Source organism: Tachyglossus aculeatus, chromosome 5 (assembly GCF_015852505.1).
Source record: "Tachyglossus aculeatus isolate mTacAcu1 chromosome 5, mTacAcu1.pri, whole genome shotgun sequence".
NCBI lineage: Eukaryota > Metazoa > Chordata > Mammalia > Monotremata > Tachyglossidae > Tachyglossus > Tachyglossus aculeatus.
The window spans coordinates 32,532,148-32,555,067 of record NC_052070.1 but is presented as its reverse complement, the minus strand read 5'-3'; the positions used below and the strand labels follow the sequence as shown (position 1 = coordinate 32,555,067).

At 44.0% G+C, this 22,920-nt stretch overlaps 1 protein-coding gene and 1 non-coding gene across 2 annotated transcripts in view; both read right to left on the bottom strand.

The window, feature by feature from the left end:
* YES1 (YES proto-oncogene 1, Src family tyrosine kinase) overlaps positions 1-22,920 on the bottom strand; it is a 101,167-nt gene that overhangs the window by 13,300 nt on the left and 64,947 nt on the right. Inside the window, exons 2-6 of the mRNA XM_038746389.1 lie at positions 16,819-17,091; positions 7,598-7,697; positions 2,565-2,663; positions 606-709; positions 358-507 (exon numbers count right to left, since the gene is read on the bottom strand). Of these exons, the coding sequence (XP_038602317.1) occupies positions 358-507; positions 606-709; positions 2,565-2,663; positions 7,598-7,697; positions 16,819-17,083 (718 nt within the window). The 5' untranslated portion in view covers positions 17,084-17,091. The remainder of the gene's footprint in view (positions 1-357; positions 508-605; positions 710-2,564; positions 2,664-7,597; positions 7,698-16,818; positions 17,092-22,920) is intronic.
* LOC119929165 lies at positions 13,070-13,207 on the bottom strand. Its single transcript, XR_005451303.1, has one exon. It is a non-coding gene; the product is annotated as a small nucleolar RNA SNORA7 (small nucleolar RNA).

Genomic DNA, 22,920 nt, shown 5'->3' with positions numbered 1-22,920 from the left:
GAAAATACGGGCATTTAAAATAAATAAAAATACCTGCACTGATCTAGAAATTACAAACAATCAGATGGATGAACACATAGGCTTAAGTCTTTAAATACCTGAATCCACCCCAATGCTTGGCACATAGTAAGCACTTAACAAATGCCACTATTATCATTATTGTTATTTTTAATAAATGCATGCCTGCATACAAAAACAGGTACCCAGAAAACCTATGTTTTGTACACTTGACATAAATGATAAGCAGGATTTTTATAAGAGAATTTCAGGGGAAAGATTCAGAGCTTTGGGTCGCAAAGACCTTCAGTTTTTCAAATAAAATCTGAAACAATTTTAAATTTTAAAACTGAACTGTACCTGTGTAATGTTTGACCAATTTCTGCAGCGATTCAAATTGTGCTCTCGTTGTGATATAGTATCCACCATTGTCAAGCTTCCTGATTTTGTAGTGTTTCACATTGTCACCTCTTACCTCATCCCAATCACGAATAGAGAGAGAATAAGCACCTAGAAAATAATGAACAGGTCCACGATGTTTCTCTACAGGGTTCAAAAATAATTAATATTGACTTCAGAAATGTGGACTGAGCCCAAGCCATACACACCTTTCGTGGTTTCGCTTTCTCTTACTAAAAAGATACCTCGTTGGTTTCCAGGGCTTAGTAGCAATCTCTCTGCATCCTTTCTGCCCATTTTGCCAAAATACCATCTATAAAGAAACAAGAGAGCCGAGGTTGGGTGAGGGGTCCGTAGAATGAAGATGGGACGACAGGATGAAGGAGAGAGGGATGGATGATTGGGGAAGACTCTGAATTTCAAGAGACGTACCAACTAGAGGGGGAAACTGTCACTGATTCATAAAATGGGATCATTTAAAATGGGAGTAGGTAGGAGAAGTCTGTTACCAAATAATTGTGGTAAGTTATCACAACCAGGGTTTTCTGATTGATCAATAAACTGGAACATTATCAACTGCCTCATGATACAATATGCCCTGGATCACATTGTATTCTAGATACAAATGCGATATTACCACCTTTACCTTCATGGCAACTGTCTCTAGTGGTCCCGGTGGAGTGAAAATACCCCTCTGGCCACTTGCTGGGTGACAATGCCGCTAGCCCCACATTAAGTTCTCACATTTGGCGCTTGCCAGGGAAGAGAAAACACATAGGGTCTGTGTTGCTCCCTGTATTTTTTTTTCCTTCCCTGCCTATTCTCCCAGATGGCGCCTTCTTCCTTGCATACCTCTGTCCCCAGGTCTGTCCATGACCCGCCCCCAATATGGTTCTCTCACACCAAGGACATACACAAATTCATTCTTCAGCCAGTACATAGAAGATCCACTGTGGTGGTAACTTCCCCTAGCACGCTGGCTGTGGTATCCAGGTTACCCTGGGGCATGCCACGGTACCATCACCTGATAACTGATGCATGATTAAGTTCAGGGGACAATGGTTTCCAGGGAGGGATAATCATGTATGTTTATAAAGTTGGTCCCTGGCAATCAATCATGCTTTCTGATCCTCATCAATTCCATGCCACCTCCAGCACAACTTCAACTGCCTCTGGTCCCTGCTACATTAATTGGCCTGCTTCTAAGATCTGCGGTCACCCCACTTTGGGCTCCTTCTGTCTGGAAACATAGTCTCTGTAATATTACATGGATTCCAGCCATAGAAACACAGCTAATCCAGGGTTCCAGTTTGCACCAATTAACCAGTTTATAATTTGGTTTCAGTGGCGTCAATCTGGTAAACTCCCAATTTCAAGTTCTCTCTGCTGAATTCTGACTCTAGGCTGTAAGCTCCTTGTGGGCAGGGAATGTATCTGTTTATTATTGTATTGTATTCTCCCAAGTGCTAAGTACAGTGCTCTGCACATGGTAAGTGCTCATTCATGTAAATACAGTGTAATCCTGGGGGTTACGTTTGGATGATTTTTTTTAATGTAACCCCTTCATTTTGAAGTCAATATTTATCTAAAGGGCTTCAGACATAGAGTAGGCATTTCCCTAGTGAGAGAAACAAATCCCTTCCACACCTACAGATAATAGCAAATTCCTGTATTCTAAAATCCTCCTTGCAATCTCGACCTAGGGGGAGCAGAGGCCTGATTTACACATTAAGCATGAAAATCCCATAAAATTCTTGAAAGTGCACTTTTTAGAGGGGTAGCAAAATGCTGGAACTTCTGTCTGTGTGTGTTGGAGTGGGGGGGGGGTGCTCCGTACAGTAATTTGAGGAAATGAACACTCTTACGAAAATTGCTTTCCATTGTCTGGACTAGGTACAAGATGTGAAACATCTTACATACAGCAATGAAATGACTTTCAAATATGATCACCCCTAATTCTTTTCATTAATGCAGTTTTACTATTTATAATCTTATCTTAAGTGGCCACTCCTGAATTGATATTCATGCAATGCTCTCAATTATTAACACAACACATTAGCTGTCTTAACACTGGTACATAATTTTGTGGTGATACGGGTAAGAATGATGTGCTCTGAAAAGCATCTTAAATATCATAATAATAAATAAAATATGAAGCAGCGTCTTACTCTTCTGCCTGAATGGAGTCTGCAGGAGCTACATAATTGCTAGGGATATATCCAGTCTTTCCGGTAGCAATGGATCTTGCTTCCCACCAGTCTCCTTCCCTGCAACAAACACAACCTCGATCATATATCAATGTTTACAGAAACCGTAATGTAACAGATACAATTTATTCGTTCAGCAAAGGCTCACTTCACTTCTTACTACGGTATTTCTGTTTTTTCAGATCAAGACTTTTACCCATATATTGGCTAAGCCCCTCCTATGAATCGATGCCTTACCGTGGCAGAAGAGTTTGCGTATGCTGAAGAAGCTTAGAGCTGTGCCATATATAGGGCTACCCATAAAAGAAAGGTTTTAGCGGAAACATCAGGCAAAGTCGATTCACCTGTGCTGGGCGGCAGTGCTTGACATGGAAAAGAGTCAAAGGCGGATGATCAAGAGACCAAAATGTTGACCAAAGACAACGGCAGAGACTCAAGTTCTTATTGCACGGAAGAAGGCAATAAGAAACCACTTCCGTATCTGTACCAAGAAAACTCTACGGATACATATACCAGAATGACTTTATAACAGAAGATGGGACATTCTGAAGGGGATCTGTCCGTGGAGTCGCTACGGGTCAGAAATGACTAGACGGTATTTGAAGAAGAAATGGCCAATCTCTTTCCAGTGTATAGTTACATTCCTCCACTCTTAACCTTATCATTATATTTTAATTATAAAAACATATGCCACAATAAGGACTTCTCAGGTATGCTTAGTGGAAAGACAATTTCCTGCAATTCTTGTAATTTTTCAACTGCTGCTTGCTGTTACAAAATGAAGCATATATTATATTTCATCATTTTTATCCATATAAGTCATACTCAAATTTGAAAATTAATAATTAGGAAATAGGAACTCATAACAGAGAAGCAGCGTGGCGCAGTGGAAAAAGCACGGGCTTGGAAGTCAGAGGTCATGGGTTCTAATCCTGGCTCCCCCACGTCTGTTGTGTGACCTTGGGCAAGTCACTTAACTTCTCTAAGCCTCAGTTATCTCATCTGTAAAATGGGAATTAAGACTGTGAGCCCCACGTGGAACAACGTGATCATCTTGTAACCTCCCCAGCATTAGAACAGTGCTTTGCATGTAGTAAGCGCTTAACAAATGCCATTATTATTATTATTATTATTTTTAATAAATTAGAACATTACTCATTAAAGGCTACACATTGATGTCAGAATTCTAATTGTTATTTTCTTAATTTATAAATCCACCCATCCTAGTGTAAAGCAAGGCACCAATAGCTGGGTAACAGCTGGGAAGCAGTCTGGCCCAATGGACTGAGCACACGACTGGGAGTCAGGAGGACCTGGATTCTAAATCTGCCTCTGTCAATTGTCTGCTGTGTGACCTTGGGCAAGTCATTTCACTTCTCTCTGCCTCACACCCTTTTTAGTCACTTAAAACTTCACTTTCAAGGGGAAGAAAAGCAAATGCAGAATTATCACTTAAGCGAGGAATTAATTTCTAATACACAACTAATCAAATTTTCTCGCTAATGATCTATAGTGCAATTAAGAGGGTGCAGTTCAAATAAGCCATACCATGAAGACATTTATTACTGGTTAACTGTACGGAAAAGATACGTTTTTCAACAAAGAATAATGACTAGTGGTTTTGTTCATTAGCTTGTCATGGTTAATTGAGGATTTATTTCTTCTGTAATGTGTTTTATTAAACCAGTGATTTTTCTAAATCCCCAAGGGCTAGAGTGAGTACACAATCCTCTGCCACAGTACAGAATGACAGACCCAATTAGACGATTCTCTGCAAAAAAACTTGTCTTTTTTCCTTTGAGCTGGATTTTGGTTTATAAAATGGAAAAAAAAATTCTCTATCACAGAATTTGTGCAACGTGTCTGAACAGAACTACTCACCTTTCCCTCTAAACCCACTCCCTCTCAACTTTCCCAACTTGATAATACGACTATCCTCCCCATCCTGAAGCCTGCACCTTTGGCGTTGGCTCCTCAGTGCCCTTCAACTCTCACAATCTACTGTCAAATCCTGCTGGCTCCTCCTACGCTTTTCCAGCTCGCCCTTTCCTCTCCACCCAAAAAGTTCCCACCCTGGACATGCTCTGATGGCCAAATTGTAGCTAGGCTAATGTAACCATCTCACTGCTGGCTTCTCTTTCCTTCCTCCCATCTCCATGCTGCTGCACAAATTTTCTTCTTCAAGAATGATTATGGTACTGGTGAAGTGCTTACTCTGTGTCATACAAAGTGCTAAGCGGGGAAGATACAAGTTAATCAATTATATTTATTGAGCGCTTACTGTGTATAGAGCACTATACTACTACTACTACTGATAATAATAATGATAGTATTTGTTAAGTGCTTACTATGTGCAAAGCACTGTTCTAAGCGCTGAAAGCACTGTTCTAAGCGCTGGGCAGGTTACAAGGTGATCAGGTTGTCCCATGGGGGGCTCACAGTCTTAATCCCCATTTTACAGATGAGGTAACTGAGGCACAGAGAAGTTGAGTGACTTGCCCAAAGTCACACAGCTGACAATTGGTGGAGCCGGGATTTGAACCCCTGACCTCTGACTCTCAAGCCCGTGCTCTTTCCACTGAGCCATGCTGCAAGTACTTTGGAAAAGTATGTTATAACAGAGTTGGTAGATCTATTCCCCGTCTATAACAGGGAACTTTGCTCGACTCTTCTGCTTCTGTCGCTTTGCTCTGGCTGTTCCCCCGATTTGGAAATCCCTTCTTTCCCAAATCGGAACAGACCACAGCCCTCGTGATATTCCCCCCATCCTCCAACAAGCCTCCTTGATTAATTCCCAGCACACAAAGTTCTATAAATCCATCAATACTTAGGTACTCATCTATACCTATCCTCAGCACACTCCACCCACATTCAACTGTACTTCCAATTGTTTATTTTGATTACTCTATTTGTAAATAGTTTTAGATCTGCCTTCCCAATTAGAGTATCACCTACTTGTGAGTGTAAGCTCCTCACGCCTAGTTAAGTGCCCAGAACTCAGTAAATAGAATGAATTCCTCCCTGTTTTAGCAATGCCCCATTTGCTCTCCTTCCTCTTTGCCCGCCTCCTACTCCTCCACATCCAGTCCCCATGTAAAATCCCATCCTAGCACACCTGGCAAGGCTTCAACTCTGGAACACATTAGCCTGAGGCCATCTGGGTCTCTGGATCACCCAGAGGGCGGCAGCCTGAGGCAGCCAGGGTTGCGTGGTTTTATTTATTGAGAGCTTACTGTGTGCAGGCACTGTACTGAGAGCTTGGGAGAGTACAACACAACAATATAACAGACACAGTCTCTGCCCCCAACGAGCTTACAGTCTAGAAAGGGAGACAGACACCAATATAAAGAAAATTTCAGATATGTACATAAGTGCTGTGGGGCTGGGAGGAGGGGATGAATAAAGGGAGCAAATCAGGGTGACACAGAAGGCCGTGGAAGAAAAGGAAATGAGAGCTTAGTCAGGGAAGGCCTCTTGGAGGAGATGTGCCCTCAATAAAGCTTTGAAGGGGGGGAACTAATTGTCTGTCTGATGTGAAAAGGAAAGGCATTCCAGGCCAGAGGCAGGAGGTGGGCCAGGGGTTGGAGGCAAGACAGACGACATCGAGGTACCGTGAGAATGGTTAGCAGTAAAGGAGCGAAGTATGCGGGCTGGGTTGGAGTAGGAGAGTAGCGAGGTGAGGTAGGAGCGGGCAAGGTGACTGAGTGTTTTAAAGCTGAAGGTAGGAAGTTTCTGTTGGGTGCGGAGGTGGACGGGCAATCACAGGAGTTCTCTGAGGAGCGGGGTTACATGTCCTGAACGTTTTTGTACATAAACCATCCGGGCAGCAAAGTGAAGTATAGACTGTATAGACTGGAGTGGGGAGAGACAGGAGGTAGGGAGGTCAGCAAGGAAGCTGATACACTAGTCATGGCAGGATAGGATGAGTGCTTGGATTAATGTAGTAGGAGTTTGGTTGGAGAGGAAAGGATAGATTTAGTGATGTTGTGAAGGTTGAACGGACAGGATTTAGTGAGAGATTGAATATGGGGGTTGAATGAGAGAGAGGAGTAAAGGATGACACCAAGGTTATGGGCTTGTGAGACGGCAGGACGGTGGTATTATCTACCATGAATAATAATAATACTAATGGCATTAAGTGCTTACTATGTGCAAAGCAGTGTTCTAAGCACTGGGGAGGTTACAAGGTGATCAGGTTGTCCCATGAGGGCTCATAGTTTTAATCCCCATTTTACAGATGAGGTAACAGGCACAGAGAAGTTAAGTGACTTGCCCAAAGTCACACAGCTGACAAGCGGCGGAGCCGGGATTTGAACCCATGACCTCTGACTCCAAAGCCCATGCTCCTTCCACTGAGCCACGCTGCTTCTCTGAAGCAGGGAAAGTCAAGAGGAGGACAGGGTTTGGGTGGGAAGATAAGGAATTCTGTTTTGGACATGTTAAGTTTGAGGTGGCATCTTCTTTAAAGGGGGCCTGGGATTGCTCCTTATTTTATTCTTTTAGGTCTAAAACTTATTGCTCTGGGACCTGTGGTGCAGACACATTGTTCTGGTTAGTGGCCTGGCATGAGAAGCAGCATGCCTTAGTGGATACAGCACGGCCCTGGGAGTCAGAAGGACCTGGGTTCTAATCCCAGCTCTGCCACCTGTCTGCTGTGTGACCCTGGATAAGTCACTTCACTTCTCTGGGCTTCAGTTACCTCATCTGTAAAATGGGGACTGAGACTGTGAGCCTCACATGGGTCAGGAACTGTGTCCGACCCCATTTGCTTGTATCCATCCCTCGCTCAGAACAGTGCCTGGCACACAGTAAGCACTTTACAAATATTAGGTTCTCTGGATGCTTGCGTATGGGCATATCGGGAGAGGGAAGGGAACAAGGGAGCAGTGGAGACAGAGGCAAAACTCTTCTTGCCACGTTGGACTCAACAGATGGGGAGCAGAGTCAGCAGTGTAACAGAAGGAGCTATCTGTAACACTTCTAAAGACACTTACGTGTTGTTAATGATCTGGAACCGTTCGCCCTTCTTAAACGAAAGATCTTCTGTAGTTCGAGCTTCATAATCATATAAGGCCACAAATATAGTAACACCACCTGACAAAGGGGAAAATAAAATACACAAAGCATCAGCACATGGAATAAAGGGATTACCAAAGGAAAAAACCTTGGCTTTTATGCTCCTAAACAACCACTGCACTTAGTTTTTTTTTTCCATTCTCCAGACTCCATTTGTCTACACAGAATTTGTGTGGCAGCTGTGACCTAAAGTGCTAAGGGATTTCAAATGGCTTCAGTGAAATTTCCTTCAAGCCCTTCTACAAGACTATATTTCTAGTTGAGGAGCAAATACATTTCAATTCGGAGACCCAAGCCAATTCTCTTCTATGCATTAGTATTCATTCAATTGCATTTATTGAGCACTTACTGTGTGCAGAGCACTGTATTAAGCACTTGGGAGAGTACAAAACAACAATAAACACCCACATTCCCTTAATAATAATAATGATGTTATTTGTTGAGCACTTACTATGTGCCAAGCACTGTTCCACAATGAGCTTACAGTTTATGGGGGGAGGGGGAGACTTATCAATACAAATAAATATATTACGATACGTACATAAGTGCTGTGGGGTGGGGAGGGGGAAGAACAAAGGGAGCAAGTCAGGGTGACGCAGAAGGGAGTGGGAGGAGAGGAGGGGGGCTAAGTCTCGGAAGGCCTCTGGGAGATGTGCCTTCAATAAAGCTTTAAAGGGGGAAGAGTAATTGTCTGTCAGATTTGAGGAGGGAGCACGTTCCAGGACGGAGGCAGGATGTGGGCTAGTCGTCAGCAGCGAGACAGGCGAGACTGCAGCACAGTGAAAAGGTTAGCACTAGAGGAGCGAAGTGTGCAGTCTGGGTTGTAGACGGAGAGTAGGGAGGTGAGGTAGGAAGGGGTAAGGTGATAGAGCGCTTTAAAACCAAAGGTGAGGCGTTTTGGTTTGATGCAGTGGTGGCGGGTTAGTAGTTAGCTAAAGAAGAGTTCCAACTGTGCTCTCAAGAGCAATCATTGACAAAAGAGGAAAAAAAAATGCTTATTTTCAAGGGTTTAAAGAAGAAAAACTCGGAGGAACGCCAAACTGTGGATGTCACGTCACACGATTCAGCATCCAAACCTGGGGTCTGACTTGCCGCAAGTCTTAGTAGTCGATAAAACAACAATGCTAAATAAGTTACAGAGCGCTTAGTACAGTGCTCTGCACACAGTAAATGCTCAGTAAATATAATTGAGTGAATGAACGCAATGTTCCTTTTTAATAAATGTTCATCATTCAATCGTTACAGAGCGCTAAATAAGTTACAGAGCGCTCAGTACAGTGCTCTGCACACAGTAAGCGCTCAAGAAATACGACTGAATGAATGAATAATGAACATTTATTAAAAAAGGAACATTGCGTTCATTCACTCAATTGTATTTACTGAGCATTTACTGTGTGGAGAGGAGTGTATAAAGGACTTGGGAGAGTACAATAAAACAGAATTGGTAGACACATTCCCTGCCCACAACGAGCTTATAGTTTAAAGAGGGAGACGGACATTAATAACGCATATATTATACATAATTTATATATGTATATTATATATACTTTATATATAAATTACAGTTATGTAATAAGTGCTGTGGGGCTGAGGGTAGGGTGATATCAAATGCTTAAAGGGTACATATTCAAGGGCATAGGTGATGCAGAAGGGAGAGGGAGTAGGGGAAAAGAGGGCTTAATTGGGGAAGGCCTCTTGGAGAAGATGTGACCTTAGCAAGGCTTTGAAGGTGGGGAGAGAGGTGGTCCGGTGCTTAGGGAGGGGCGAGGAGTTCCAGTTTCATGGAAAAGGAGTTGGTGGTGAGACAGATGCAGTTGACGAGGTACAGTGAGCAAGCTGGAGCTAGAAAAGCCAAGCGAGACGGCAGGGTTGTAGTAGGAGATCAGTGCGATAAAGTAGGAGGGAGGGAGCTGATTGAGTGCTTTAAAGCCGGCGGTCAGGAGTTTCTGTTGGATGGACGGAAACTACTGCAGATTCTTCAGGAGTGGGGAGATGTGGACTGAATTTTTTTTAGAAAAATGATCCAGGCAGCAGAATGAAGTATACACTGGAGTGGGGAAGAGACAGAAAGGTCAGAGAAGATTTGGTGACAGACTGAATATGTGATTGCATGAGTGAGGTGAGTCACGGATAATGCCTACTTTTTTTTTAATGGTATTTTTTAAGTGCTTACCAAGCACTGTTCAAAGTGCTTACCAAGCACTGTTCAAAGTGCTGGGGTAGATACAAGATAATCAGGTTGGACACAGTCCATGTCCCTGATGGGGCTCACAATCTCAAAACTCATTTTACGGATAATAGTAATAATAATAACGATGGTATTTGTTAAGCGCTATGTGCCAAGCACTGCTCTAAGCGCTGGGGTACATATAAGGTTGTCAGGTTGTCCCACGTGGGGCTCACAGTCTTAATCCTCATTTTACAGATGAGGTAGCTGAGGCACAGAGAAGTTAACTGACAGTGCACAGAGGAGGTAACTGAGGCACAGAGATGCCAGTGTCTTGCCCAAAGTCACACAGCAAACAAATGAAGAACCCAGGTCCTTCTGACTCCCAAGCCCGGGTTCTATCCACTACGCCATGCTGCTTCTCAGACTATTGGCTTGAGATATAGTGGTATTGTCTACAGTGATGGGAAAGACAGCAGGAGGAAAGGGTTTGGGTAAGAGTTCTGTTTGGGACATATTTAGTTTGGGTCTTGTGACATATGGGCAGTATATGCAAAAAAGTCTTAACTAATACGGAATATTTGCTTTTTAGCTAGCAACACAAACAGCAGTATGGCTCATGAAGCAGCATGGCATAATGGACAGAGCATGAGCATGGGAGTCAGGAGATCATGGGTTCTAATCCCGGCTCTGACACTTGTCTGCTGTGTGACCCTGGGCAAGTCACCTCACTTCTCTGTGCCTCAATTTAGCTCATCTGCAAAATGGGGATTGAGATTGTGAGCCCATGTGGGACAAGGACTACGTTCAACTCAATTTGCTTGTATTTGCTTAACAAATACCATTATTATTTAACTGCATTAAAGGAATGTAAATCATAAGTCATCCCACATTATTCAACTGTCAGAGGAACATTTTAATCCACGATTGGGGTTCCGATTTGGATAAAAAATATTAAATGTATCAGTCTGTTCATTCTTGACACAAATATTCATATACGTCCTTGGACAGATGGAATACATTTAATATTCTCAAAACTGTATTTTATTCCTCCTTCCTGTTCAAAATAGTTGTGTAAAATCACACGTGGAAAATATAAGCAAACATATATCTACCTGCCTATTTAAATTAAGTGATGAGGCAGAATGTGCTTTTTAACAACAAAATCAAATGGTGATCAATATTACTAGTGCAAGTCAGTTATTTGATATTCATTTGATATAAAAATGGGCACATGATTTTCAAAAGTACCACATCAGTTTTACAGAAATTATAAATTGAATGCAGGTATATTAGCAAGAAAAAAATGAATTCACCTCCTCAGCCTTTTTTTTCCCTGTTCCTCATATTAAAACCATGCCCTCACGCTTCCCTTAAATGTGGTTCAGTAGAAAGCCACTGATCCAAATGATTGGCTCGCCAGTTTGAGGCAAGATTGGATAATTTAAAAAATTGGGCAGGGGCCTGAAATAGCTAAAAATCAATTACAGTATCTTTGGTTATCCAAGCATTAGATCATACCAACTAACCTCAGTTTAGGTAATCAGTTTTCTACTGTGTACATTTTTTCCCTGTATGAACTGCATGGATTTTTTTTTTTAAGTGAATTTTGGAAAGCAAACACTGGAGAAAAACTGCAGGATGAAAAGACAATGGAAATGTTCTCTATTTTGACACTCATTCTAATAATACGATACAGCAAACCTCATCTTTTTTCTAACTGGAGAGTTATTAGAACAATATATGTTTGGGGGAAAAAAATGAAATGCTTAAAAATGATACAATCCTGAAATAGGCCTGAGTTAATAAGAGGGTTGAAATTCTTTCAGGAAAACTTTACCAAACATAATTTTGCGAAGACGGGAATTTTCTGGGCAAAACGAGCTAGAAGATGATCAGGAAATAGATTCCAGTACATATGTGAATAAATAAAAACCAATGAATGAAAAGCTCACAACCTCTTGAAACACTTAAAAAAGGGAACCAATTATATGTTTAGTTTCTTGTCATCTTCTGCCGTCGAGTTGTTTCCGACCTATAGCGATAACATGGACACATCTCTCCCACAGTGCCCCGCTCTCCTTCTGGTAGTGTATCCAGAGAGTTTTCTTGGTAAAAATACAGAAGTGGTTCAAGGCTGTCCATCACCTCACCCCCTCCTACCTCACCTCCCTTCTCTCCTTCTACTGCCCAGCCCGCACCCTCCGCTCCTCCACCGCTAATCTCCTCACCGTACCTCGTTCTCGCCTGTCCCGCCATCGACCCCCGGCCCACGTCATCCCCCGGGCCTGGAATGCCCTCCCTCTGCCCATCCGCCAAGCTAGCTCTCTTCCTCCCTTCAAGGCCCTGCTGAGAGCTCACCTCCTCCAGGAGGCCTTCCCAGACTGAGCCCCTTCCTTCCCCTCCCCCTCGTCCCCCTCTCCATCCCCCCATCTTACCTCCCTCCCTTCCCCACAGCACCTGTATATATGTATACATGTTTGTACATATTTTTTTACTCTATTTATTTATTTAATTTATTTGTACATATCTATTCTATTTATTTTATTTTGTTAATATGTTTGGTTTTGTTCTCTGTCTCCCCCTTTTAGACTGTGAGCCCACTGTTGGGTAGGGACTGTCTCTATATGTTGCCAATTTGTACTTCCCAAGCGCTTAGTACAGTGCTCTGCACATAGTAAGCGCTCAATAAATACGATTGATGATGATGATGATGGAATGCCCTCCCTCTGCCCATCCGCCAAGCCAGCTCTCTTCCTCCCTTCAAGGCCCTACTGAGAGCTCACCTCCTCCAGGAGGCCTTCCCAGACTGAGCCCCTTCCTTCCTCTCCCCCTCGTCCCCCCTCCATCCCCATCTTACCTCCTTCCCTTCCCCACAGCACCTGTGTATGTGTATATATGTTTGTACATATTTATTTCTCTATTTATTTATTTTACTTGTACATATCTATTCTATTTATTTTATTTTCTTGGTATGTTTGGTTTTGCTCTCTGTCTCCCCCTTTTAGACTGTGAGCCCACTATTGGGTAGGGACCGTCTCTATATGTTGCCAACTTGTACTTCCCAAGCGCTTAGTACAGTGCTCTGCACACAGTAAGCGCTCAATAAATACGATTGATGATGATGATGATGGTTTACCATTGCCGCCTTCCGCGCAGTAAACTCAAGTCTTCTCCCTCGACTCTCTCCCATGCCTCTGCTGCCCAGTACAGGTGAGTTCTGACTTGTAGCAGATTGCCTTCTACTCCCTAGCCACTGCCCAAGCTAGGAATGGAATGGGTATGCCTCTGCTTAACTCTGCCTCCTGTAGCCAAGACTGGTAGAGTACTGGAAACTCTCCAGGTATGACCCTGACAGGGGATTTTAACTTTACCTGGGTTCAGTCTTAAAGGTTTAAGTTTACTAGCTCTTAAGAATTTTACACCTTAACAGCTCTAATCTAATCCAAATGCAAAAAACAAATCTCAAAGAATTCTATACTGCTCACTTTAGCTACCAGAATTTTCACCTGGAAACCTGGCCTTGGTTCCAACTTTAAGGAATTGCAAAGATACAGTGCACATTCCTAATTTAAGCTTTGCAGGATTCCTAGCTAAAAAGAACTTCGAAATAACTCTGGCTTGGCAAATCTGTTCCCTTTTCTTTTCCCTATGTGAACTTCTGTCCCAGTGAGGCTTTCTCTACTGCTTATGCGCAAAAACTGGCAACAAAGAAATAAACCAAATTGAAACTACCTTGATCCCTGATTAAAACTCGCCATTTAGCACTCCTGGCTATGGGAACAGTGTGCTTAATTGGGTAATTGTTTTTAAAGGCCAAATATGTTTGGCATATGATAGGCATTCACCTTGCTCAGAAATTCTAGAATGCAGTATTTTAGGGGCACATTAGCTTCAACTGCCAATATTTTTGTTTACAAGGGAGCTCTGGTAAAAACCCTTACTTTTTCATTAATTTTTCTTTACCAAATTGGATGGAAAGCATGGTAATAATAATAATAATAATGATGGGATTCATTAAGCGCTTACTATGTGTAAAGCACTGTTCTAAGCGCTGGGGAGGTTACAAGGTGATCAGGTTGTCCCACAGGGGGCTCACAGTCTTAATCCCCATTTTACAGATGAGGTAACTGAGGCACAGAGAAGTTAAGTGACTTGCCCAAAGTCACACAGCTGACGATTGGCGGAGCCGGGACTTGAACCCATGACCTCGAGCTCTTTCCACTGAGCCATGCTGCTTCTCTGGTAAGCAGAGAAGTAAGCAGTGGTAAGTAAGTAAGTAAGTGGTAAGCAGCTGCCTCAGAGCAGTACATGGTAGTGGGCCTCCTGACCTTCCCAAGATGGCCATCGCTCGTGGCCATTCAAGGGGGCTCCCGTGCCACGCTGTCCCATCAAAACGGCCATCACACAAAGATGCGTCACCATGCAACCCCCATCCACTCTCGCTGCATTCATGGCAGCCGCCTTTCATTTTAGATTTACCTGGCTCCTTTGCTCTCCCACCTTCAGAAACACAGAAGTCTCTAAAAAACGTTGGGCTTTTTTTTTATTTTTAAATTTAAGCACCGGCGAGCTTCTCCCTTCCTCCTACTACCTCAGGCCCCAGAGGACAGGAAGAAACTGCTTAGTTCAGGGGAACCAGAACATCCCTTCAGCTGTGCGGCAGTCCAAGGGAAGTTTCTAGGTCCTACTCTCCCCACCTCAGTGAAAAGCAGGGGGCTACGGTGGGCTCTCCTTGTCTGGGAAAGGCAGATGGGTGGCCAGAGTCAGCTCCATTCTCCCTGGGGAAAATAGGGGCTTGGGGATGGCTCCCCCCATCTAAGGAAGGAGTCAGTTGCCCCGGCCCTGGGAACAGAGTGGGCGTCTGGATCCTGGCCAACACAGAGGCAACCAAGCACGCTGCCAAGTACAGGCAGCTGCAGATGAGCCATTCCCTGTCAGGTCCAAGCACTTGGTACAATGCTCTGCACAGTAAGCACTCAATCAATCAATCAATCGTGTTTATTGAGCGCTTACTGTGTGCACAGCACTGTACTAAGCGCTTGGGAAGTACAAATTGGCAACATAAAGAGACAGTCCCTACCCAACAGTGGGCTCACAGTCTAGAAGGGGGAGACAGAGAACAAAACCAAACATATTAACAAAATAAAATAAATAGAATAGATATGTACAAGTAAAATAAATAAATAAATAGAGTAATAAATATGTACAAACATATATACATATATACGGGTGCTGTGGGGAAGGGAAGGAGGTAAGACGGGGGGATGGAGAGGGGGACGAGGGGGAGAGGAAGGAAGGGGCTCAGTCTGGGAAGGCCTCCTGGAGGAGGTGAGCTCTCAGTAGGAGACAAATACGATTGAATGAATGAATGAGAGGCTGGGGCAGGTGTCTGCAGTGACGGTGCCTCACGTGGGTCAGAGGCATAGCTTTCTAAGCTTCAGGAAGACAGCCAGGTGGCCCAGGGGCAATGTCCTGCCCCGGGTTGTCAGAAGTTTCTCATCTTGCCGCCTCCAGGCAGGGTGCAGAGGGAAGAAGTGGAGAGGAACGGGCTGCAGTAAAGGTGCCGCAAAAGAGAGTGGCAAGGGAAGTGGGGAAACAGCAGGCCCGGGAGCGGTGGGCCAGAGCCAGGAGTCGCTACTTCAGGAAGGACTAATTCCACTCAGTTACAAGTGCCACGTCTCTGAGGCGTGAGGTGGGGCTGCGGAGATAGGCTGTGTGTGGGGTTGGGTTTGCGGGGGTGTCGACAGTCTGAAAATTTCACCGCAGGGTAAAACAGAGTCACTTGAAGGTGTCGAACAGAGGCCACGTGACGTCATCGCGCTGTGCCCCGTGTGTGCCGGGGCATGATATATCACGTATCACATGAAGGGGCGGTACTCGGAGTGTCAGGGCACAGGGCCAGCTGATGCCAGCCCTGCGATGAATTTGCAGATGAAACGTGAAGAAACTGCTCTGAAATGGGGTGAGATCACACCTCATCTGCCTGGACAGATTGATCTGGTGTAAATTCCTTCTAACTCATCTCTCCACCAATCCCTTCTCAATCACTACAGAACCGGCCACGGATGAGTCAGGGTTAGCTGGGACTACCAGGCCCGCGGGACTCGGCGGGGTGGTGGGGAGACACTCAGCATCGTGACTAAAGACAGCTGGGTTGCCGTTGCCTCTACACGTGAAGAGGTGCTCTTTGCGAGAACAGCAGTGGCGCCCAGAGAATAGCCCGTTTCCCTCTCCATCTCAGCCGCTGGGTCAGAGGGCCCTTCCCACCTGCAGTCTGTCTGGTCCTAGATCCGTCAGGTGGTTGTATTTACTGAGCGCTTACTGAGTGCAGAGCGCTATACTACACACTTGGGAGAGTACACTATAACAATAAGACAGACGCATTCCGTGCCCACAGTGAGCTAGAGACACAAGCCAGACTGAATACAGGAGGGATGGAGCGTCCACCACTACCTCAACTCGAAGTAATTGTACTTTCCAAGCGCTTAGTACAGCGCTCTGTACACATTAAGCGCTCAATAAATATGATGATAAATGAATGACGAGACCAAAGGCGGTTGGCGCGGAAAGCTGGGAAGAACATTCAGTTGGACACTGTATTGTACTCTCCCATGCACTTTGTACAGTGCTTTGCACCCAGTAAGCGCTTAATAAGCACGACTGAATGAATGAATGAAAATCGGGTTATTCCCATGGCAGGAGACAAGAAAAACTGTAAATTTGTTGTGGGGAGGGAACACGTCTTTTTTTGTTGTTGTATTGTATTCTCCCAAGCACTTAGTACAGTGCTCTGCACACAGTAAGCCCTCAATAAATACGATCAATTGGCTGACTGAAAAACAGATCGGAAAGGGCCTCCAATTTGAGGGAAACACCTTCCAGGACGTGGTCTCGGTTTTCCCTGCAGGAAGGTACTTAATAAGGCGAGACTTCAAGTGAATAAAGGAAAATGACTGAAACAAACCTCACCTGTTAAACCACCAGGATATGGACTTGGCACACTTGGAAAGGAGGACGATGCTCCTCCAAAAGGCGTCATCCCTGATGATCCTCCAAACGGTGTCATGGAATGACTGTTGAAATTAACAGATGGCCCCTTGATGGAAGGTGACTGTGTTGTCTGGGTGGGATCTGATCCATAATGGCTGCCGTGGCTGGTAACGGGCTCCGGAGTGTTTTCCGTTCTATATTTCAAGGTTGGACCTTTGTCTTCCTTACTTTTAATGCAGCCCATGGTTGGTTCTGCAAAGGTAAGGGGGAACAGACAGCCGGAAATTACTAAATGCAGGCCAACTCTGCCTCGGGGCAACCAACTAATTCAGAAAGTATCCTTGTGAATCACTGGGGGAACCCTCATGAGCCGAGAAGTCTCGGGAGCCCAGGAAGAAGCAGAGAAACGGCAGTCAGACAGTTTTCAATCGATCAATCATACTCATTTATTTATTTATTGTGGTATTTATTAAGCACCTATGTGCGGGCATTGTTTTAACCACTGGGGTAGAATCAAGCTAATGATATTGGATACAGTCCGAATCCCACATGAGGCTCACAGTCTTAATCTGCTGCTTGTCAGCTGTGTGACCTTGGGCAAGCCACTTAACTTTTCTGTGCCTCAGTTACCTCATCTGTAAAGTGGGGATGAAGACTGTGAGCCCTGTGTGGGCCCTTCTAGACTGTGAGCGCACTGTTGGGTAGGGACCGTCTCTATATGCTGCCAACTTGTACTTCCCAAGCGCTTAGTACAGTGCTCTGCACACAGTAAATGCTCAATAAATACGATTGAATGAATGACTGACAGGGGCTGTGTCCAAACTGATCTGTTTGTATCTACTCCTGTACTTAGAACAGTGCTTGACATATAGTATGTGTATAACACACACAACTATTATTTATTATTATTAATCCCCATTTTATAGAGGAAGTAACAGTGGCACAGAAGTGAAATGATTTGCCCAAGGTCACATAACAGACAAGTGGTGGAGGTGGGATTAGAACCCAGGTCCTCCTTACTCCCAAACCCGTGCTTCATCCTCTAGGCCACGCTGCTTGTCGCATATGCGGATTTAGCAGCATGACTTAGTGGAAAGAGCATGGCTTGGGAGTCAGAGGTCATGGGTTCTAATCCAGGCTCCGCCACTTGTCTGCTGTGTGACCTTGGGCAAGTCACTTAACTTCTCTGTGCCTCAGTTACCTCATCTGGAAAATGGGGATTAAGACTGTGAGCCCCATGTGGGACAACCTGATTACCTTGTATCTACCCCAGCGCTTAGAACGGTGCTTGGCACATAGTAAGCGCTTAACAAATGCCATCATTATTATTATTATTTATATGGCTCTTATTGCATGCTTACTATATGTAACACCCTGTGCCAAGCACTTGGGAGAGAACACTACATGAGCTGGAATACATGATCCCTGCCCTCCAGGGGCTTACAGCCTAAAGAGTGAGGAAAGGCTCCTCCTGCTCTCCTGGGAGCAGTGCAGAGAGTCGTCCTGAAGGCCAGGAAGCAGTACCTAGAGGGGTGGGGTGAAGAAGGATAGAGGAGACAGCAGCAGCTTGGATTTCTATAGCACTTTTACTCAGAGCACTTTCAAATCTTTATTTTCAAATCAGTCCAAGAGGAGGAAATTTTGGAGAGATTATCATCTCCATTTTACCGTTGAGATTGAGGTGCTTAAAGAGATTATGCAATTTACCAAAGGTCCCACAGAAGGCTACTAAAAATAAGAAAAGCTGTAGTAGGATTTGATAAGCATTTACTATGTGCCTAGCGCTGTTCTAAACGCTGGGGTACACATAAGATTATCAGATTGGATACAGTCTCTGTCCTGCATGGGGCTCAGAGTCTAAGGGGTAGGGAAGCAAAGAGTCTAGCCAGGGCTAGAACTCTCATCTCCTGACTTCCAACCCCATGTTTATTCACTAGAGTCTGCTGCCTCCCAAGTTAAATACCTAGAAATCCTAAAAAGATGTCAATGCAAAACTCCCTACAAAAGAACCCAGTGATGTAGGCCTGTGGTTCCTGATAGTAACTAACTGACACAAATGCCCTTGTTACAGTTTCAATTAAATAAAAATAATCTAGTTATATTTAAAAGGGCACTCTCACTTAGGTATATATAGGTATACACATATATGTTACACCCACACACATTTTATATATATACACATACATGTAGTCCTATTTTGTGAACAGTACATTCTTCCATAACGGTCTTTTACCATGGATGGACAAATCAGGAATTGGGGAATGCGCTTCTGACAACCGGCATAGAAGATGATGTGACATCGGAAGAAACCAACACGTACCTACATGAGGTGAATCGAGACTATAACCCCTACATTATAAGTGAACTGAGTGCACTTCTATATTGTGTTCATCCGAGTATTCAAACATCTATCCAGCTATTGGTTTTGAATAAGTCCTTTTTACTTTTGGAATCACTACTCATCAACATCTCAACCAAAAGGGCATATGAAGGCTTCCAATGGAGAGGACTCGGCATGGACCAGATTTTGGTGGCTCCGCCCCTTCCTTGCTCGAGCCCAATATCAAAGAAATCGGCCTGTGTGGAAAGGTCAGTATTTAAAAAAGGCACAGCCCCCTAAATGGCCAGTAGCTGGCTACCCCTGCAGGCTTAGCTCAGGGTAGTTCCAACATGCTATTGTTTTAGCTCAGGTGGTAGCAAAAGGCAAGTTGGGAAAGCCATATTTTTCTTTGTTTCGGCTTCATTTCCCTCTTCAGTTTCCCCCCACTCCCTCTTTCATCACAATGGTATTTATTGAGCACTTCCTGTGTGCAGAGCACTGTACTAAGCCCTTGGGAGAAAACAGTACAGCAGAGCTGGCAGACACGCTCCCTGCCTGCAACGTGTTTAGTCTGTGGGTGGGCAGGCAATGGGAAGAAGGAACTGAAATTGATTTGGTCCATCGCTGTGCTGATCTAATTCAACCCCATGGGCCTGTGTACGACATCTTTTGGGTGATCACACAACTCCAGGACACTTAAGAGAATTCAGGGAAGTAAAAGTGTATAAAAATATCATAAAAGAAAACTCTCTCATTCAACCCACTCATTCAACGTCACCAAGTCCTGTCATCCTGTCTCTTCTACCTTCACACCATCTCTAGAATCTGCCATTTCCTCTTCTTCCACACTGCTCCCCACTGATCCACTTACCCTATCTTGCCTTGACTATTGTTGTTAATGATGTGCATCTACCTTTACTTCTATTTATTCTGATGACTTGACACCTGTCCACATGTTTTGTTTTGTTATCTGTCTCCCCCCTCTAGACTGTGAGCCTGTTGTTGGGTAGGGACCGTCTCTATATGTTGCCAGCTTGTACATCCCAAGTGCTCAGTACAGTGCTCTGCATACAGTAAGCGCTCAATACAATTGAATGAATGAACAGCTTCCTCACTCTAGTCCATACTTTGCTCAGCTGCTCAGGTCATTTTCCAAAACAAAACAAAACAAAAAACAACATCAGTCCATATCTCCCAGATCCTCAAAAACCTTCAGTGATTGCCCATTTAATAATAATAATAATAATGATAATAATAATAATAATAATAGTAGTATGTGTTAAGCACTTACTATGTGCAAAGCACTGTTCTAAGCACTGGGGAGGTTACAAGGTGATCAGGTTGTCCCACAGGGGGCTCACAGTCTTCATCCCCATTTTACAGATGACGTAACTGAGGCCCAGAGAAGTGACTTTCCCAAAGTCACACAGCTGACAGTTGGCGGAGCCGGGATTTGAACCCATGACCTCTAACTCCAAAGCCCATGCTCTTTCCCACTGAGCCACGCTGCTTCTCATTTAACTCTTAATAAAACAGACATTCCTTGCCACTGATTAAGGCACTCAACTTGCTTCCTCCAACATTACCTCACTGATTTTCCACTACAACACTGATTGCACCTTTCACTCCTCTAATGCCAGCCTACTCAATGTACCTCAATCTCATCTAGCTCATCACTGACCCCTTGCTCACCAATAGCCTGGAACTCCCTCCCCCTTCATATGATACCGACTGTCTTCAAACTTCAAAGCCTTATCAAAAGCCCATCTGCTTCAAAACACCTTTCCCATCTAAGCCCTCATTTCCTGTACTTTCTCTCCCTTCTGCATCACCTATGCACTAGGAGCTCTACTATTTAAGCACTTATGTACACATCCTTATACCCAGCCATTACCCCTATTATTTATTTCAGTGTCTGTCTTCCCTTCTAGACGTGAGCTCCTTGTGGTTACAGATCATGTCTACCCACTCTATTGTACGGTACTGTGCAATTAGTAAGTACTCAATAGATACCACTAATTGGTTGATTTTATAGATGAGGAAAGTGATGTACTATAAGTGACTTGCCTAAGATCAGACACTGGGCAAGTGGCAGGGGCAGAACTAGAAGCCAGGCCCAATGACTCCAAGGTCCAGTCTCTTGCCACTAGGCCTTCCTGTCTCACTGTGTCTGAAAACATCATTCATTTATGTCCAATCAAGAGACACAAAAATGAAGCCCTGAAGCTTCTCGGTTGGCTCTGGGGCTAGTGGAGACTAGGAAAGGCCATGAGAATATGGTTCCCCTTCTCTCAACATGCTCTACTCTGCCTGAGACTGATTTGGTGGCTTTAGAGCTACATTTCCAGCGGCTCGCCAACCCGCTCACATTTTAGGAAAGGAAGACCCTCCCCAGGTAATGCCTGATAGGAAGGGCAGTGAAGAGGAGAGGGTGAATAAGAGGTTGTCTGAGCAAATTTGGCAAGGCTGGCCCCCTGGAAGGCTCACCAGCACAGTTTCACTGAAAGCTCACAACTGCACCCGGAGGAGGAAATGGTTCCGATTTATTAGAATCAACAACCGGGGTCTCACACAAAATTCCTGCAGAGCATGGGAAAGTAGATGGGAACAGGGAAGACAGAGGCAAGAGGGAAGGGTACATGTTAGGAACGGTGAGAAGGGAAGGAATAGGCAGAGAAGAAAACAAGGAGGGGAAGATGAACAGAGGAAGGGGGGCAGTCTGGTGTCTGGAGAAGGGCCAAAAAAGTGGGAGTCAGGAAGAGGAAGACATGGTAAGGGGAGACAAAGGAAGAATAAGTAAAGGGCATTCTCAGGGAAAAACTGACAGAGAGCCCACTGGAGAGAGGAAAAAGAAAAACAAACGGAAACGAATAGGAAACTACATCCTCTCTCCGATCCACTCAAAGAACAGACAATTCCACTAGTTTATTACAAAGAAGCAGGTTAAACTAGAATTCCAGCATTCAAGGTCACCTAGAAAAACATAACAAAAAAGCAGGCATGCTGGAGAAGCAAAGATTACATCAGGTCCATAGTTAGTAGAATCTGCCAATTATTTACATCACCAAATTGCCAACCAGCCATATTAACGGTTGGCATTTATTTTCTTGGTTTTAATTTATTTAGTAAGAAATGTAATTCTACTAGACTGAAAGCAGAAAGCCATGCTATTCAATAAGCACTTTAACGAGCAACAGAACCAAATATCTGCCTTTTGTTAGAAATCCAGGTCTCCTAAAACATGAGGGAATGCATTTTTTCACATACAGGAAAATTTACAGTGTAGGGTTCATGATTTCTGATTCCATGACATCCAGAAACCAGAACTGGGTGATTATTCACATACAAGAAAGTAACCCACAACCAAGTAAATAGCTGAATTATCTTTAAAAGAGATTGATAGTAACCACCAATCAACAGAATAGGACAACAAACCTGACAGATAAAATATGGGAAAGTTACTTTTTTTTGGGGGGGGGGGTATTTTTTACTTGATTACTACATGCCAGGCACTGACTTTACAAAGAACTGGGGTAGATACAAGTAAATCGGGTTGCACACAGCATGTATCCCACATGGGACTCACAGTCTTTATCCCCATTTTACAGATGAGGGAACTGAGACACAGAAAAGTTAAGTGACTTGCCCTAGGTCACACCACAGCCAAGTAGTAGAGCTGGGATTAGTGTTCCTTGTGATGCTCAAAAATGTATGCATGACAATCATCACCACATTTGATTTGGTTTTAAAGTATTCAATTA